Genomic DNA, 19,284 nt, shown 5'->3' on the forward strand with positions numbered 1-19,284 from the left:
TGAAAATTGCATTCTGAATTGACGTGTAATTTTCGAGAATGTTGCATTCGACCATTGTAGTGTGTAATGTTATTACAGGTTATAGAAAATACTATAGACTTTGCACATTAGAGAATATCTAGAATCAAATTCTGTTTAAGGATAACTATTATAACATCAAAAACATTTTTCTTTATTTGTTTTTGCTTATATTTATTCATTTGTAAAAACAAGCTAATTATTATTTTAAAAAAATATTTTCTCCTTGGCATAAAAATCAGGTAAATTTTGTTTGCGAAATTATGGTTTTAAGTACTGCATTTGAAAATTATCTGGAACCAGCTTTATACAAAACTCCCTCAAGAGAACGCGGCTTGAATCAAAACTCTCAACGCGGCTTGAATTTTCAGACATTGGGCTACCGCCAGATGAAAAAATGTTGAAGTCGATCGAAATTATTCCGAAGCTACACATATTTGATTTCTTGTTAGAAAAGAGCTGGTCAATTTAAACAATTTGTTTGAATTGCATATTTTTTTAATTGTTACTGCACCTGTTTCGGCTGTACAACATGACCAACCATACAGCATCCGAAGTAAAAACATAATTTTAACGGCGCTTTTGAATCCTTACATATTTTTAGTACACAACCTATACTCATGCGTTTTCTCATCACGACAGCTGAAGCGTTTCCATTTAATGACATGTGCCAAGCGTTTTCGTGCTATCCGTCATCGACAATGTTTGTTGTTCAAAGTGGTGTGGTAAAGTTCAAGCTATTTACCCGAAGTTTTCATAGTTTTTCGCGTTTTTATAGCATTGCAAACAGTCACAAAGTTGTAGGATCTAAATTGCCATTATGTGGCGCATATGTTCAACGTACTGCGGCCGTGTGGTCACCAGGCACGAGCGGTCTTCTCAGCGGTTCTTCGACGGTAAACAACAACAATCACAACATTGTGCAAACGCGATGGAATTCCACCGATGAACAATCTTCCCGGCAACGGATTCGCAAACCTCTAACGCTGATGGATTTCCCGCAACTGGTGTGGCCGTCGGTGATAAAAACCATCCGCAACTGGATAATGGTTCACTTTATTATCAGACCGTACTTTGACCGTGAGTTTGCTCTTCCCGATTTCATCCAGGGAGCGAAACAAGCACTGCAGGTTTGTTGGTTTACATAGATAATAGCGTACAGACATGCTAAATGCTCATACTACTGTGTTTGAATCAATTATTATAGGTGGTATCCTCATCGCTTGCCGGAGGAGAGGTAAAACAACTAGAAGGACTGGTTGACCGAACCGCGATAAATGACCTAAAGCAGTCGATTGCTAAAATGTCCGTAGCCGAACGATATGACATACAAGTGGACAAGGAAGATGTGTATTTCTCGTTTCCCTACCAAGTTGGCGTCATGTTTGATGAATCGAACGATGACAGTCAGAAACGGTTCGTCGAAATTACGATGGTTTTTCACGTGCTCAGAGGTCTTAAAGGGATGATTGAACGTGGTGAATCAGTTCCGCTGAACGTTGGGTAAGCAGGTTTACAATTGGGGACGTACAGATATCAGAATGTGATCGATTTACCATTCTCTCACAGCGTTCTTCCTGAGTTCCGGGACAAAATAAGCATCTGCAACTATCGTTTTATCAAGGAATTTACCAAAGGCGTCGACTCGGACTGGACTGTGAATGTAGTGAACCATTTCAAGCCAAGTGACTACGTCGAAGAATGACCGTACCGATCGGTTAATGTACAACAACAAGCACCTCAACCAGGAATTCGATGGGAACCAGCGCCGCAAATACGTCCTGTATGTAGAAACAATAAAGAACAAGAAGAAGTTTTTGTCCCCTCTGAGGATGATTAGTGAAGCAAAAAAATGTGACAAGTGGCTATTCTAGTATCATCTCCGATAAGAAACTGAAGACAATATTGTGATAACGCTGCAAACGAGTTGTTCAGCAAAATGTTAAACTGGCCCAATCCAGCTTCGTAACATGTAAAGTGATTGAATATTGCTAGTGAAATGCCGTTTATCTACCATTGAACCAAACCAATTTCGTGTTGAATAATTTTGACGAAAACTTATCTGTGTGACCTAGAACAGTCACACAGTTCATCAAACCCATTCGAGAGCAGAGCAATACATAGTTACTCTTATCAAACGCTACCCAAGTCCAAGGACTGCTCTTTGAAGGCAGTAGAAACGGACCACGAAGAGCAGCAGATGGCCAGATTTGAGTTTGTAATGTGTTTGGAATAGCTCTTTTACACCCACTCCAAGTGCAATTGCGGTTCATTGAATTGCAAGTCGCACAAGTCAGTTCTTGCGTCATTCACTTGTGCTGTCTGGCTAGATTAATCATATCAGAAACATCACCTGTCGACGGATGGACACACACAGTGCGGCCCAGTTCCGCTTAGAATACTCGTACGCGTAGCGCATTATCTTGCAATTGTTGCCGCTATTCCTGATAGTAATCATCGCCAAGATGCGTAATTATAGTAAACATATATTTATCATCTTACGCCTTCTCATGCGCAACGATCGTGACTGAAGAAGACCGCTGGAAGCTCTTGAAAGGCTATAGCAAGGACAAACATTTCTAAACATGATTACAACACAACAGCTATTCACACAATCTTTGCAAATGTGTGACCCACTAACGTGGCGTATGGAATATTACGTACTTTCTTTTTTACTTAGGCACTGTGTCCAGCTACAACTACAAGCGGGCGCGAGTGGAGTTTCCCTTTACTTGGAACTCTGCGCACTGGACACAATGGAATGAATTTTTGCACTAGCATATATGCTCAAGGGACAGCTGTAATGGAAAGTATTGTGAGGGATCTTTGCAAGTAACAACAAAAAAAACACCAACTCACTGATTATGTCTTCCGCGAGCCTGCATGAAACGAATACCATCAACATCAGCTGTATATTCTCGCGACCACACCGACCGGTGATAATTTCCCTCTCTGGAGCTGATAAGAAACAAGCCGTGGGTCCTCCGTAGTTGGAACGAGCCCAGTACCGGCCGGGCTGTTTCAATTCGTCCAAACGCCTCGTACCGAGCGGTTGTGCGGTTCCGTAGCTTCGTGGCTCCTTTAAGCCACCGAAACCGGGTGGCCATAGTGAGCCGTGTGTGCAGTTTCTGGTTAGTGTTAAATATAATATCAACCATCTGTCAGAAACGCCAGGAACAAAGTCGAAAGATCACTGAGTCAAGGTGATATCAACCGATTGACGCTTCAGGTGTGATAAGTTTAGTAGCAACTGCAATCTTGCTGCCGTAAATCTTCACCAGTGTGTTTTGATTAATCACCGGTAATGACAGGACCATTTCTCTGAAACCCAGCAGAGCCAACAGGTAAGTAGTGCACCAGTTTTTTTTTAATTTCGCTGAGCAACTAGCACCATGTGAACCAATCGTGACAAATCGCGTTGTTGAACCAAGGATATCTGCCATTGTTTTCACACACGCCGTACGGTTTGCGAGCGTGCCTATTCCCTGCATAGGGTACTTGTGTTTATTTGAGGCTTGTAAAAAGCCCACTGATAATGTCGACCGACGAACCGGGCTTATCAGAGTCCGTTGTATACCAGCAGAGGAACGCAGAGCCGGTCTGTACCGGTTAGAACTGACGAAAATGCCGGTTTTAAATTTCAATTTCGTTACGATCAGTCTGCCAATTCATCTGTATTATCAGTTTTCCTATTAGCCAGATACCTGAGCTATTATAACCGGTCTGCAGCCATCACATATGAGATCGGTCAATTGTGTAGCTCAATGTTGTGAGTAGAATCTGATCTGCAGAGGAAGAAATGGAATCTTTTATCTTGAATCTAAAGTTAAAAGAACGCTAACGCTAAAGCTTAAAGCATAAAAAGTGATCGAGGCTCTTAAAATCCAGATTCTCCCATCGCTCCGAATCACAATGCGTCGTTGTGACCTGTATCGATCAGTAAGTATCGGTAAAGTGGAAGTGAATTGAGTTTGAACTGACTTCATCAACAAGCAGTGCAAGTTTCCTTTTTCGGCATATTGCTCTCGCCTCAAGCAAGTAGCTCAATCGCTCCATTAAACTCTTTTTTGTTGTAAAACTGAGGGAACGCAAGTACTCGATCGTAATCGTGTCCTCATGTCACGAGAATTAGTAGCGCGGAACTTCTAGCCAAGACTAAAGTACCCTTAACAACTGAGTTACAACGATTTCCGTTATTACTGACAGCCAATCCCGTTTCTGGAAGTATGATCAACTTGAGATCAATCTCAACGCTCAATAAAATGAACTTACCTCCAACCCTTGCAAGTACTCCACTGCAAGGGAGTGAATGAAACACAGTTCAAGGAAACGCATTGCCAAAACAAAACTTCCGAAAGTTACTCCCAAGGACGCACGCCTACGGTGCGCTGTTATCGCTGCTTGTTGTGGGTTCAGTTTGACCTACACCGCTACGAGAGGTTATCTCCAAAAACCGGACATTGGCACAAACATGTAGAGCTGTCCGAGATTCGACTACCATGCGAATGTTGAAATTAGAAAAAAATACCGCAAAATTATGAATTGCGCATTAAATTCTCCACCCAGCATTCTCTTTTCGCACTGTCCACTCCACTCGTTGGGTATTTTCTCCCTGTGCAAACTTCTTCTCCCATTGACCTTCAAGCAATTAGTAACAGCGGCGCTAACTAAACGATAAAGCAGGAAGTTCAACCAACTTGCAGGCAGCAGCCCTACGATATAGTCACACCTTCTTTGACCCGGCAGCGGAACGTCGCTCTGCCTCCTGGAACACGATCAAGATGCGCGAAGGCGGAAACCGATTCATCACCCGCGCGCGTGTTTGCGTGTACGCGCCACTGTGCTGGAATGAACGAAGAGCCGATCGGAATAATGAACGTCAGGGCTGCAATTTATCGCGCACTTAACCGTCTGGCAGGTTTCTTTTGCTTTCCATCGCGAACCGGTTCAAACGGCATCGGTTGTAAGAAGACGCGTCGCGATAATTAATCGGCAGTGCCTGTGTGTAATTGGAAGGCATTTAATTGTTTAATGTGTGTTCTCTCAACACCTTCTGGCTGCTTAATAGTAGCAAATCACTATACCTACACGCAAGAAAAAAAAATGATTCAATTGATATTGGGTTTTTGCTACTTCTGGTCTTTATGTTTTATTTTTCTTGCATCCTGTATTTTGAACCCGGGAAACTCTTTTCACCACAAAAGAATCGTGCATAATCATCGCTCAAATGACTCGCTTGTTTCTGTGCCCCTCATTAGTGAGTCATTTACATAGTAAAGTAAAATTTCAACAGCTCTTACAGACACTGTCTGGCAGTTGAAGTTGATGATGGAGCATATATGCTTTTTTGCACCTTCAAAGCGGGTGTCGAAATGAAAGCAAAAACAGAACCCCTCGCACTTTGTAAGATAACGAACGTTCTCAGCTTAATCGTGTGTAATCTCCCCAGGACGACTCTTCAGTGGAGGCGAACAAACAAAAAAAAGGGTTTCACCTCAGCTCCTATCCGTTGATTATTACGCATCCAATCGATGGAACGGTCAAATGAAAGGCACCAGATAGGAAAGATCGCGAACGATCTCTGTTCTGTTCATATCGTGCTGATGTTTCGTCAACAGCTCAGGACACGAAATGTGATCGTGCTGCTTCTATCCAGGCATGATTCAACGTGCCCGATAACATGTCCAATCGAATTCGGAAAGCTGATGCACCATCAGTTGTTACTGCAATAGGACTGAGCTCCCGAAGAAGAGATCCCCAGGGGTTGATTCGTTTTCAAGGTGAAACGGGCTGTGTATTGATGTATGGTAGAACCCGCAACAGTTGCCACCATGCGGCACAGAGAACGCTACCGTGCGCAAGTGATTAAGCATAATCGTGACGGTGCGCTCACTTTTATCAAATCGTCCCAACCGTCGGACGAACAATGAAGGTGGACATACGGCCAACAAGAAAAACGTGACCTGATTCATAATGCATGCGACGTTGAGGAATCGCCTCAGACCTCCCTCACTGGAGTTACCGTTCTGTTTCCCCAAAGATTGATAACTGTAGTCCACCCGCACACTTCTTGAACACCTGCCGTCAAGTGCCTGAGAAGCTTCCTCGTTTGATAAAATTCCTTTGTGCCATAGTTCATTCTATAGAAACCATGCGCCATTCCAGATTTCCATGTTACTGGTCCCACACAGTTTGCTGTGGGTACATTTGATTGGGACTTTTCCTACCCTTCTAAATGGAGCATCGACGATGACCAGAGGCATAAAGTCTGCTGTGCCAGCTCATGCCGGTGATAAGCATAACAGCCGGCTTCAAGCGGCTACTAGTTTTTTCTGGTAGCGGCCACTAGATGGCCATTACAGGGCCACGTTGTTTACTTACCCGAAACCCCCGAGAGTAATTGTGGAGTAACTTGACCGTAGCCGGGGAAGAGATAGCGGGTGTATGTTATTGTCGGTTGGTCGTAGACATAGCGGTAGGTGTTTACGACGATTCTGTTACGTGATTTAGCTTGTTTTCAATATTTGTAACGATTTGGGGCAACGACACACACGACGGGCCGAGGTAGATATTCTGGAATTTTTTGAGGTGTTTGGTGTGATCTTTGAACCACGTGAGAATGCTGGGTATTCCTGTATAGTCGCAACTACCTGTAACTATTTAATCCAATCTCGATCAAGATCCGAGCACGATCCTGTAAACAACTTATGCAAATTATACATACAGTTCCTGCATCTTCAACCCAATCCATCATGACGTTCTGTAGGCACAGTCTGGACAGCACGATGTCCAATGTTTATACAGTTCTCTTGCTGTTCCCCACGTTTTGAACCGTGATGGCGGCGAACCGTGTTATCTCTTTTTCTCCCGCAATCTTCAACGATCACGCTTTACAGCATGAAGAACAGCATCACAGGACTACGAGATATCTCTAGAGGGATTACAGTGCCTCCTCTTCTCAACCTTGCCATAGACCGTTGATCACAAACATGGATAAAATCAATGCTTTGCGCCGTGTGCGCGTTCAGTATCACAGTTCGGTTCTCGATCGAGTGATCTCTCGCGTTGTGATCTCGCTTTTCCTATATTGGTCGAACGCGTTCACTAGCTTCTGAGCAAAAGTGAGCACAAGTACCACCGGCACACCATCGACCCGATTACACCCTCCTATCCACGGACGTCCAGTTGAGCAAGTTGGAAGCAATGTGTTGTGTTGGTGCCTTTTAATTTCTTCCGCTTTTATTTAGTGCGCGCACTAAACTTGTTGAGTTGCTCAGCTCAGTTGCTCAGTACTTGATGCTCTTCTAGCGACTGGTGTGCGTTGTGGTTAAGTGAGGAGAAGCCCGTATGTAAAGGTAGTGCCACGCTTAGGAAGTAATTTAGAGTCGTGCTTCAAACAAAGTGCAACTCCTAAACGTTATTGAAGCATTGTTTGTCGGGATAAAGAAGCTACAGGCTAAATGACGGAAGTTTGCAGATTTGCATCGTGAGGAACAAGTTATTGGCCGCAATTAGGAACGATAATAGTGGAATCAATACAAAAAAAAAACATTTCCTTCCATTGGAGTATTCTTATCGGGTTGAAACCCGTGTCGATTGGACGTAATATCACACCAGCTCGGCGATAATCGCAATTCATTAGAGAAGAAGCCATTGTATAATCATAACTCCCCTGATGGCGACTAATGCGTCCTAATGCATTGAGCGTGATTGATCGGGACCTGAGCGTTTGGCCGAACGCGGTGTGGTGGATCAGAATTGCAAACGCCACGCCGTTCGTGACAAAGATTGGCCGATTGGTCGCCAACAAACAGAACAAACAAACAATCATAGCGAACCTTGCATTCGTTACAACATCGATTATTGAAATCGTGCCTAGTCGTGCCGTGGGATTAGCTCGAGTGACGTAAGGTGAATCTTGATGTGCAATATCGAGATCGATTAGATGCGATCAAGTGCAAAGCAAGTTTTTGCTTCATACAGCGACTCGCTTCCATTGGGAATAGGAAAACTCTTCAGGAAAGTAGGAAGAACGAAAGAATTCTTGTGAATGATCGTAAAAAAAATGTCCTTCGAGTGAAAATCGCGTTGAAACTATTCCACGAACGGGTGCGCGTGTTTTTATTACTTTTCGGTGTACGGCGAAACGACCGGAACCACGATCAGCCCGAGCAGTCGCTATAACCAAGAAACGACCTTGATCTTGGGAAAGTATCGTAGCGCCCCGAGAAACGAAACATCTGGGCGGCCGGTTATTCTGCTACCACCACCAGCCCTCGTCCATTGGCCCCGTGGAGACCCGTACGCGTCCCACTTCTTTGCGAACCGGGCCCGAAATACTCGCGGCGAACAACATCAGCAGCAGCAATACAAAACAAAACAAAACAAAAAAGACAAACTCCACACGGTGGAGGAGCAAAACAAAAAGGCACACGCGTGTACAAGCTAGATATATCCCCCATCGGACGCGGTCCACATTAGAGACGATGCCGGGCAAGGCATGATCGTGAACGCGGGCCTAGTTCGGCGTTCGGTGCGCTGCTGCCAGTCACTTGTGGGCCGTCGTTTAGCGAACATCACACGCGAACGTTCGATCAAAAAGCAAATCGCGTGCGTAGTCCAATAACGCAAACACATAACAACGTGGTAAAGACGTGACTAATTGAGTGAAACCTGGCGCTTGGAACGTTTATCCTCTTGCTAGCTCAGGACACCTGAACGCTGATTGACAGTGCCCGTGATCGGTTCGGTCTGCAGTGCATAAGAGTGCCAGGGATTTTGTTTTGTATATCGGTACCCACCTTTACGCCCAACAACCGAACACACGCGCGCGCGTGATGGATCTGCTCCCGGTGGGCCGGTTTGGCCCGAAAGCCCTGACGGAGAAAATGGGCACCATCACGCGGATGCTGCCGGACGGTTCGGTCGGGTTCCTGCGTGGCAACTGTCGCAAAGACTCGTTCCCCGACGGTGGCGTCCTGGCGACCCATCGCGCACAGTCGGACGGTGCCGCGGGTGCGCACGTTGCGGTGCGAACCGATGACGACGAAATCGACCTGAGCCGGTTCGCCAGTGAGAAAGACACACGTGCGTACTTTAAGCGAAAGTTGGCCATCTTCGAGGCGTCGATGATGACGCCGGTCGCAGCCAACAGACGGCTGGCGGCGAGGAAGCTGGAAATGGAGGGCAGCTTCGGTGAGCCGTACCACCCGCCCGACGGTACCGGACCGATCGACGAATTGGATTGCATTCCGCCGCGGCAACTGCTCATGTACTTGGTAAGGTACGTATATCAACGGTAGCGCGTTTTTGGGGGAACCAGTAACTACTATCCCATGTTCAACGCAGTTCCACTGACCATGATCAGTCACCAGCAATCGTGCGGTGATGATGATCAGCTCACAAAGAGAAAGGGAAGCGTCCGTGTCCCTGTGGATATTCTTACCCTTTTTGCGCTTAGAACGCTCTCTCTCTTTCTCTCTCTCTCGTGCGATAGATTGTCAAGTGTGAAGGTGCTCTTTCCAGTGTACTTCTGCAGTCACTTACAATGATGTGCACATCCGCCGGGCAATAAAACCGGATGATTAAATGGCATTTCGCAATCGAGAAAGGAACCGTTTGCAAGGAAGTGCACAAAGACGAAAAGACAGTGTGGAGGATGGCTCCATGAAAGGGGAAGTTGGGTATTTTCCGTGCTTTGTTGATAAAAGATGTGACGACAGATTGCTCGTTGTGTGTAAGACAGATCGGTGCGGCTAATGAGGTGAAAGATTAATTGATCCGTCTCCTCTGGGATGCATTTTGCTCTCATTAAACTACCCTTTATTTACCCATTGGACCATTATTCCATTGTGTAACTTTATTAGCGCAACGTAACGGAAAAAGTGCAGAATAAAGATTTCCCATACGTTACAGCGCGGCGGGCTATGCCTTCTGCACTGCATTTATGCTTTTGTGCCGCTTTCCAATAGCGCAGAGCGAAGTAGGCGCATGTGCGACAGGCGCGTAGATACTGTACGGCGTTATGCGGCAGTTCATTCAACGGGCTCGTTGGTCTAGGGGTATGATTTTCGCTTAGGGTGCGAGAGGTCCCGGGTTCAAATCCCGGACGAGCCCACCTTCCGGAAGTTTTTTATTGTCGTGTCGTGTCTTGACGTAACATTTTGATTGTTCGTCCATTGATTTTTGTTACGTTTTATGAAACTGCACTGCTTGTATTTATTTTCTACTGTTTGGGAACGATATTTTTACGCGGTTTCGCTGACTAACATCGTCACCGATCAACAAACACCGGCAACCATCCGTGAACAGTATTGCTAACAATTATATTCTACCTCATATAGAGGAGGTTTGACGCCGGTTACATTATTGGAGCATAGAAGAAGTTCACCGTTTGCTAGAATATAGCCCAACCGATGAAATTACTCACCCATCCTAGGATATGATGGTTCGTGTCATTAATTCTTATGTACTACTCAGTCAACCGTGCGGGTCCGATTTGCGCAGGGACAATCTCACAACCAAATGACGTCTTGCGTTGTTTTCAAGAAGTTTCCAAAAATAAAGCAAACTTAAAATTCATCATTTATCAGTGAGAGAGAGAAAAAATAAACCCCCAGCAAGCCGAAAGGTCCCAAAAGTTATAAACAAACCACCACCGCGCCCCTTCCCTTCCCTTTCATCCTCGTCGTACCGTCGTTCCTGAGGTGGCGGTGGCGATTTTTACTGTAATGGCATTTTAATTAGAAAAGCACGCACAACAACGACCAAGGTAAAATGATTCATTGGTTTTGAGTTCGGAACCGAAGCTGGCAGATTTTTGCGACGTGTTGACTGTTTTTTGTCCCCATGTTCGCATTCTTCCCGTTAAAGTGAGAGGATATTTTGGAAAGGGAATAGGGGAATGCTTGTCCGAAATCTGACTCCAACCGGTTTAGGCAGAATTAGGTGAAGCAGAAAACATCTTAAAATTCCAAAACAAACAAATCCCGATGGGCGAAGCGTACGGCACAGTAGGGATTATGCAAATGTTCACCTGTAACTAGAAGGGTGCTAATCGGACATTGTCGAATATTGTTGTGGCTAATGTTTTGATCAGGATCATTAACCTCTGCGGCGCCAAAGACGCCACAATCGAGTGGTTCTACCGGTCAGAATTGAGGTTTGTTTACCATTCTTTGGATTTTCGTGAGCTAAAAAAGTTAAAATGAGCTTTTACTGATCACGACAAAAAAGAAACAATGACATCATGGCGGCAGGTTGTTAATAAAACCATCGGAAATAATATATTAACCCGCTACCTACCTAGCGTGGCGATTAGTTTAATTGATTTATTTCTGTGTTTACCGTTGAGCATGCTGTTTGAAATTTTTAGTTATATTTATATCACACAACCTCCACCGAAGGTTTTTTACTGTCATTCTTTTTGAAGCAAAGCAACACGAAGTTGTTGGTGTGTTTTGTCCCGATTTTGCAACAAAACAATCGACGTCTTTGATCGTCCAAAGACGCAAAATGTGTACTGCAAACCCAAGGTTTTCTTCCTGACCATTGGCGGTATATTTTACCCTTCGTCATTTCGGGATACTCTGCCACTCGAATGGATTTTTGTTTTTCCGTCCTTTGCTCCTACGGTGAAGCTTTTTGTGGATTTCGGTTCTGCTTTATGACGAGTCATTCGAAGGGAGCTTTTTGCTTGATTGGATCTTTTAGGAAGGTAAGGTTCTTGTTGGTTTGCCGTACTCCTCCTTCAGGGACTTTACGTCTGAGCACGTGGTGTCATTTGTTCGATCGCGGCTCGAACACCACGTGATCCGGACGGACTCTTTTGTATCTTGGCGTAAACAACCGGGAATCGGTCAGTTTTGAAGGTCGCCACCTGCGTTGGATGACTTCGGTGATGCACGTTTGCCAAGGGTTAAGATCAAAGTTGGAAGTTAGACACAACCGTTACCAGCAGAGAGAGAGAGAGAGAGAGAGAGAGAGAGAGAGAGAGAGAGAGAGAGAGAGAGAGAGAGAGAGAGAGAGAGAGAGAGAGAGAGAGAGAGAGAGAGAGAGAGAGAGAGGTGAGAGAGAACAAAAATATCTTTTCTATTCCTTCGGCACTGAAGTTCGAGGCCCGTACGCTTCCGTCTTGGGCGAATAAAATTTATTACGCTTTGTGTCGGTTTCGATTAGAATAGAACACGACGCACAACACCAACATTGTGTTTACCCGGCGCGTTCTTACCGTTATTGGCGTTGACTAATGCCAGCAGGCGCTGCAGCATTAGATCGCACACTCAATCGTGACTGAAGATCGGGATCGAGAAGTGGGCGATGGGAGACTGTACTGTACTGAATTTGCTACGTTATTTCCCCGCCAGCTGAAGGCATCGATTTCCCGATTCCAGTAACGGTACACTCATACCACGATCGTTAATCAAAAAAATGCATCCACGGAAGAAATGCACCGATCAGATCGATGCACCCACCGACCGGCCGCATCGACGCGTCCGTACCGCGGTCCGAAAACCGGTGGGGTGAAAGGTGCAGTGTCCCGCGTTGCGGAAGCGGAATGGGAGATGTAAATGAACAGTTAGAGCCGGGCCGGCTCTGGTCGGCCCGCGCAACCTTGACGATATTTTGCAAGATCGCTTGCGCTCCAGCCGGACGGCTACGATCCATAAAACGATCGCCCTCGGGCGGCCACACAGCCGACCATTCTTCCGAAATGCTGTCGGTTTTCGTGACCTCTCCAACAGGTGGTGAGTGTTGGAGGGGAGGAGGGGGGGGGGGGGGGGGTGCCCATAAAAATAAATTACAACTATGCCCATGTGCGCGCGATCCGTAGGGCGGTCCTTGAAATGGCTGGATGGGATGCAATCGGCGAAACCGGACCGGCCAATTGCTCATGGCGCATTTTCTATGTCAGCACCTTGAGATATTTTTAAACCATAATGACCATCCCGAAAATATTTGCGCACGTTTTCGATCGAAAGTGATCGTGAGAATTAACTAACCGTATTTCACCAAGTAATGTAGATGTAACTATTGGGTCCGAAACTAAGTATCGTTCGTTTTTTTCTGGTTTTCGTAAGAAGTTTTAGATTTCAGGCAATTCTACGTGAAGTACTGTCGAACGTCGATTATCCTAGCAAATGCGGATCGGGCGCATGCCGTTTAATTTATGTCCACGGATAACTAACTCTTCAGCTTTGTTTGTATAATAATTGAAGATGAAGATGACGGGCCCAATTTAAAAGTATTCATATGTTCTTAAAATTAAAAGAGATTTTTTAGTAACAATAAGGAACATTTTCCAGGGAGTTTACTTGAAGAACACTTTATAGAAAACTCTCAAGTTCCTCTCGGGTCAAACGGTTGATCGGTTGAAAAAGTTAAAAGTATTCTACTGGTTGTCGTTTGTTAGCTCACGGTCCCCGATAGTCGACATTCTACTGTATTGGGTAACTTTGAATATTGTCCAACCTTATTAATGACTTTTAACTCTCTTTCTGTCAAATCCCGAATTCTTTAATGAAAACTTTATCGTTTGAAGTAATCCATTATTCAAGCTTTTCGATCTTTATATTTTTGATATCAAAATCCGCCATCCGGACCAAGTCTCTGTACGCAGGACTTGACTATCCGGCTGCGGGATAAGAAATAAAGTCTAAGAATGCCGGATATTAGCAGGCCTAGACCTAGACCTCTTGAGGTTATTGTGCCGATAAAGAAGAAGAATCTCCCGTAGAAGAGATCTATCCGGGCTACGTAGGAATAAAACTCATCCTTATTAGTAAGCTAGATATGAGCAGAGGCATATGTGCCTTCTTAAAAGGTCGTTACGCCCAAGAAGTCCTTATAATTATTAGTTGAACTTGTGGTAATACATGTGGTGCCATCGAATGAAATTGGTTATTTTCTGGTAGTATATTCTCTAGAGAATGCAGCGGGTTAGACTCTTTCATCTTACACTACTGTCATAAATTAATTCAAACTCTTAAAGGAAATCAATTAAACTCGGAGTATCCAATATTGCAAAATGTTAAATCAGAATGCAACTATGATGAATTAGACACTGATTAGGCGTTAAAACAATTATGCAGCTCCTCTTTAGTTAACTGTAGCGTGTAACCTCATCAATCAACGGTATCACAATGTTGATGTACTGATAACAACAAACAAAAAAAAAACAACATTGTTTGAACGAAAACAGTGTAAATCAATGGGTACGACATAAAAAAAACCGGTTCCAAAGCCTATGACTGTATGCAACTCGCGTACGAACATACTCGTGCTTTCCGTACACATATCCGTATGGCGCCCGGGCACGCTATTGCGTTTGGGTGCACCGCACGGCATAGCCCTTCCATAGATTGACGCACTAAACCGTTCGTTCGTTGGTTGGAGATTGCGATCTTCAGGTCGTGACCTAGGTCATAACCCCTTCCATTCCAACAGGTGCCGATCAGGTGCCACCAACATCGGAGATCATGTATCATAACGGACGTATTATTAGGCCCGGCACAACATCGCTCCAGTTCCGGTCGTTTCGCTGCGCGTACCAATGTCTGCAAACTGCAATAAAAAATTGGAATTCCCTGTCGATCGACATTGCGTCATTTGGCTTTTGGAGCATTGGTTAGACGTGGTGTGCCGATTTGGCCAACTTAGTAAAAACCATTCACTTTCGTGTACCAGCGTGATCGTTGATGATCGAAGTCATCTGTTTGATGGACAACAGTCCACGCGACGTAATGATCGATCCGAATAAATGTGAAGGTTCAGTGGACGGTCGGGGCAATGACATGATCCTGTAGCAACATTAGCGCTACTGCCGTTGGTGAGTTTTTTTTGCCCGTAAGCTGCGGAAGTATAACACGTGTTTGGAGGAATACTTCTAGCGTTAGCGAGCGAGAACGAAGTGATTTCCTTCAGTTGTGGTTTCTTCCTGGGCAAATGATCAAGCGTAACATGTAATTACGGGATATACACCAAAAGTTGGCAGTAAACAAATTGAGTAAACACAAGAAAGACAATACTTCCGTCGAAAATATAAACGCAAACTGATTTGTCACTATTGGTTCACATAAATGCTTATTGTTATTCACTTAATTTAACGCAAACTTTCGTATATTAACGATAAGATAACTTTCCCTCTTACAAACAGCACGCTCGAAGAAATCGAGAAGAAGCAAAAGTAATCAAAGCGAACGTGATTCACACAGAGAATTAACGTGTGTTCAACTTCCGCCAGAATGGATCTTCTCGTTCGAACGACATGGGTATTTACAACGAAGCGATTCAAGAATTTGCTTCTCATTCCCAGGTAATTGAAGGTAGAGAAAGTGTTTGTTTTAGGAAGGAATGTTTTATGTTTAGAGTTTTATTCGAAATTACCATCGCATGCCCTTTAAAACTGTGTAATGAAAAATATTACGCGTCGAGCGAATTCAACGACCTTTGAAATACGATTCTAATCGGTGCACCAGGGCGAAAGTTTGAAATGTTTCCATTCCGGCGCCACTGTCAAACTTCGGCTCCGTTCGCCCGCTGTCATTCGAGCCGCTGAAGCAGATGATGTAAACGGACGCTGTGTCAGATCCGCAAATCGCGATTCTTCTTGCGGTGCAGAAACACGGCAAAATCGGTTCGGTGCTCGATGAGAAGGAAGATCGGCCGTGTGTTGACTACTGTCGTGCGTGTGTGTGCGTACTTGTGGAATAGGAAAAGGTGCAATAATAATCACTATCGACGTTTACTTAACATTCAAAATAAAAGTTCATGTTGGTGAAATCGGTGTGCCCGTTTGCGAATACCTCGAGCTGATTGAGTTCCAACTCCCGAAAAGTGTGCTTGTGACTTGATTGTTTGGATTGTACTTTTTTTTTGCATCTCGAAACAGCTCCACTGTTTCTACGCAGTTTGTGCAAATTCGATGTAATAGCGGACATTATAAGGACACGCAGGACAACGCCTGCCACCGATTGCGTGGGACTTTGGGAATGGTTTCGGTCGTTTTTCCGTGTGTGCCAAACAAATGCGCACCTGCTGTCCGTGTACCGCCCATTGGATGTTGTAATCATCGTCCGTTTGTTTTGTTGCAGGTTCGTTCGCGGGCACAACAGACGAGATCGAATTCCCGCGTCACACGATCCAAAGTTGAAAGTTAAAAAATAGTTTCATGCTGATGCGAATAAAAAAAATCATTTCATCGATCAAACATTGAATCACAATTGCACTAGCGCAAGTAAATGTTTACAGCTCACTTTTTTTAAAAGACACACGCACACCCACACTTTGGCCCGGGGTCGGTTGTTTTACCTTGACCTTCGAATTCAGTTGATCCTGCCAATTTTAGTGGCTGTTAATGTTGGTTGAATTATGAAACGTGTTTTTTTTTTGGTTGAATGGGATATTTATGTCTGTTATTTATTGTGATACTGTGTAATATAAGACGGTAGGTTGAATTGTGTGACTGTACTTGTAGTCGGGACTAGTATTTACATGGCCAATTTTGGACCCGCCATGATCGTGATCAACACGAGCCAACACTTTCACTGGGTTTAATTTTTTAAAACACAACCAACATTTACGTCTGGTTGTTAATTTGCAAAATTATCACATTGTGTACTCCCATCCAATTTGTACGACACGAGTGAAGGAACATTCAGGAACAATAATCTTGAATAACGAAAAGATGCGTTAAAACGATTTTTTAAAAGGATAAGAAACAGTTCGAATATTTACTTTTTGTTGTTAAACTAGCTGCTCACAGACCGGAATCGGACAGATCTACACAAAATGTCCACGTTTGGCTTGCGTCTATGCCGTGAAATGGGCGATAATTATTTGCATATTTTAAGCAAAATATGTTGTTTACCCTCTTTCATAGAAAGTCTCCCGAATCGTGATAAGCATGTGTGGTATCATTTTAACAGGGGTCACTGAATTGAATTACTAGCGCATCTTACTTGAGGATCTACATAGATCAGCACCACCACACCCGGACTCTTTCCATCTCGGCTGTTGTAAGGTGGAATATGCGCGCACGCTATCATAGATCATCCAGAACCGTGTTTGGTACGTGTTCGTCTAGCAGTGCGATCGTTCGGTTAGTGCGGGTTTGGTTGTCGAAGAATTCGGACGTGCACATTCGCAAACAATGCTAGATACGGGCAGTGAGATTCAGCTTACCGAAAAGCCATCCTCCGTTCGTGGAGGTGTGCCAATGAATGGGGCACTGAAGAAAAGTCATCTACAGCGGGTGATGCTGCAAAGGTAGTGGGCACTTACCTTACAACACCCATCATTAAATCGGAACCGTTGCGGAGTGGCAGAGGAGCTCCAGTTTAATAATGTGTATCATTTCGCTTTTCTTCCACCTTCACGCAACAGAATGGGCTCATTCACGTCCGCTCCCCAAATCAAAAACGTGGACTATCAGGATGATAAGCTGGAAATTACCGATGGTATGTCCGTGCCGGATCTCGTCGAATACTGCCGGATAGCACGTGGTGACGATCGACCACCGCTGGTGAAGCGCAAATTTCTCAAACCAACCGATCACATAAACCGCACCGATCTGACGGACGGGTTCAAAATGCTCCACCTAGATTCTATATCCAAGAGTAAGTGGAAACCATGCTTTTGTGTACAATGATTACTGCCAACGCGGAGAATGGATAGCAGGTCTTAATTGCAGCTTCTTTTCCGTTTTCAGCATGCAGTGAACCATCACTGATCGCTTCACAGTTACGAATATTTCAATGGAACATGCTCTCACAAAGTAAGCAAGGTGTTCCTCCACCTCAAAGCGAGGATCCAGTAGATCTACTTTCGAACTTACGGTGTTAACTGACGCAATTGTTCGATTCGCTTGTTTATCTTTGCAGCGCTCGGTATGCACAACGACGGATTCGTCCGATGTCCGCTGGAAGCACTGACGTGGGATTGTCGACGATATCAGCTTATTGAAGAAATTGTACAAAACGATCCCGACATCATCTGTCTGCAGGTACGATATAATGCGCGAACGATTTCGACACGGCTTAACGAATCGTTTGTTTATCTCTTGCTCAGGAGGTAGATCACTTCAAATTTCTGCAAAAGATACTCAGCACACAAAACTATGAAGGTGTGTTCTTCCCCAAACCTGACTCGCCCTGTCTGTACATCAATGGTAACAATGGTCCGGACGGTTGTGCCGTGTTTTACAAGAAGGATCGGCTCGAGATGGTTAACCATTTTACACGCGTGCTGGAGGTGTGGCGTGTTCAAAGCAATCAGGTAGCGATAGCGGCTGTTTTGCGGACACGTGATACGCGCCAGGAGATTTGTGTGACCACCACACATCTGAAGGCAAGGAAAGGAGCACTGCTGTCGAAGCTGCGCAATGAGCAGGGCAAGGATCTGCTATACTTTATCGATGGTGTTGCGGAAAATCGACCAGTAATAATATGCGGTGACTTTAATGCGGAACCGATCGAACCAATCTATAGCACGGTGCTGAACTATAAACCGCTCGGATTGGCTAGCGCGTATTCGGATCTGTTGGCTGAGGAATCGCAGGACGAGAACAATCAGAACGCACTGAACACGAAACCGGGCGAACGGTGTAGCCGCAGCAGTATTGGATCAGCGCACAGTATCAACGACGAGTGTGGACTCTCCAATGGGGTCAGGACGAAGGCGGAACAGTCGGCTGCATACGAACCACCGTACACCACGTGGAAGATTCGCGAAGAGGGAGAAGTCTGCCATACGATCGATTATGTGTTTTATTCCAAGGAAAAGTTGACGGTAAGTGGGGCAGGAATAATGTAGCTTTCAGTTGAAAGTAATACCGGATGTTCTCGATTTAAAATCAATTGCAGGTAAAGAACTGTCTAATGTTCCCTTCCGGCGAAGAAATCGGCGTTGATCGCACTCCTAGCTTCCAATATCCTTCCGATCATTTTTCGCTCGTATGCGACATCGAACTAAAGCCTGCAGCGGACACTATAGCACCGGAGGATTCCAACTCGATACCGAATCATCAATTGTAGTTCAAGTCGGATAGGATGGATGCCAGTACCGGCGTCGGAGGTCGGTTTCAGTTCCATGAAAGTCATTTTACCGCCGTCAGCTAGCAAGCTAGTGTCTCCATTTATCGATGGAACTACCTACAGTGTGTGCGTGTGTGAGTGGACATTTAGTTTAAGAGCTTTTAGTTTTATTTTTGTGATAGCTACTGTGATCGTGTAAACAATGCAGTGCATAAAAAAGGTGTCAGACACAGGA

The 19,284-nt window shown here is 44.8% G+C and overlaps 2 protein-coding genes and 1 non-coding gene across 10 annotated transcripts; all 3 read left to right on the top strand.

Moving 5' to 3' along the window:
- Window positions 1-719: 719 nt before the first annotated feature.
- LOC128302496 (m-AAA protease-interacting protein 1, mitochondrial) lies at window positions 720-2,208 on the top strand. Its single transcript, XM_053039331.1, has 3 exons — window positions 720-1,148; window positions 1,226-1,521; window positions 1,588-2,208. The coding sequence occupies exons 1-3, from the start codon at window positions 720-722 to the stop codon at window positions 1,721-1,723; spliced, it is 861 nt and encodes a 286-aa protein (XP_052895291.1). The 3' UTR covers window positions 1,724-2,208.
- A 468-nt stretch (window positions 2,209-2,676) lies between these two features.
- LOC128301157 (nocturnin) lies at window positions 2,677-19,070 on the top strand. 8 transcript variants are annotated; one of them, XM_053037497.1, is made up of 7 exons: window positions 2,677-3,362; window positions 15,173-15,331; window positions 17,401-17,633; window positions 17,708-17,791; window positions 17,898-18,019; window positions 18,085-18,804; window positions 18,879-19,070. In XM_053037497.1, exons 2-7 carry the CDS (start codon window positions 15,261-15,263, stop codon window positions 19,047-19,049), a joined length of 1,401 nt encoding a protein of 466 aa, XP_052893457.1. In that variant the 5' UTR covers window positions 2,677-3,362; window positions 15,173-15,260; the 3' UTR covers window positions 19,050-19,070. The 8 variants fall into 8 exon arrangements, with proteins under 8 accessions (XP_052893457.1, XP_052893455.1, XP_052893462.1 ...); XM_053037501.1 differs by lacking the exons at window positions 2,677-3,362; window positions 15,173-15,331 and adding an exon at window positions 9,170-9,301 and having other exon boundaries at window positions 17,726-17,791; window positions 18,085-18,554; window positions 18,630-18,804; XM_053037498.1 differs by lacking the exon at window positions 2,677-3,362 and adding an exon at window positions 9,234-9,301.
- On the top strand, window positions 10,063-10,134 carry Trnap-agg (transfer RNA proline (anticodon AGG)). The gene has a single exon. It is a non-coding gene; the product is annotated as a tRNA-Pro (tRNA).
- Window positions 19,071-19,284: the final 214 nt, after the last annotated feature.

This window comes from Anopheles moucheti, chromosome 3 (genome assembly GCF_943734755.1).
Source record: "Anopheles moucheti chromosome 3, idAnoMoucSN_F20_07, whole genome shotgun sequence".
Classification (NCBI taxonomy): Eukaryota; Metazoa; Arthropoda; class Insecta; order Diptera; family Culicidae; genus Anopheles; species Anopheles moucheti.

Bases quoted from the DNA above. Each gene is read 5' to 3' on its own strand.
- LOC128302496 (XM_053039331.1), top strand. From the start codon at position 720: ATGTTTGTTGTTCAAAGTGGTGTGGTAAAGTTCAAGCTATTTACCCGA. The intron at 1,149-1,225 runs GTTTGTTGGTTT...CAATTATTATAG, and splicing joins GAGCGAAACAAGCACTGCAG to GTGGTATCCTCATCGCTTGC. The intron at 1,522-1,587 runs GTAAGCAGGTTT...ATTCTCTCACAG, and splicing joins TCAGTTCCGCTGAACGTTGG to CGTTCTTCCTGAGTTCCGGG.
- LOC128301157 (XM_053037495.1), top strand. From the start codon at position 8,856: ATGGATCTGCTCCCGGTGGGCCGGTTTGGCCCGAAAGCCCTGACGGAG. The intron at 17,792-17,897 runs GTAAGCAAGGTG...TTATCTTTGCAG, and splicing joins ATGGAACATGCTCTCACAAA to CGCTCGGTATGCACAACGAC. The intron at 18,020-18,084 runs GTACGATATAAT...TCTCTTGCTCAG, and splicing joins CCGACATCATCTGTCTGCAG to GAGGTAGATCACTTCAAATT.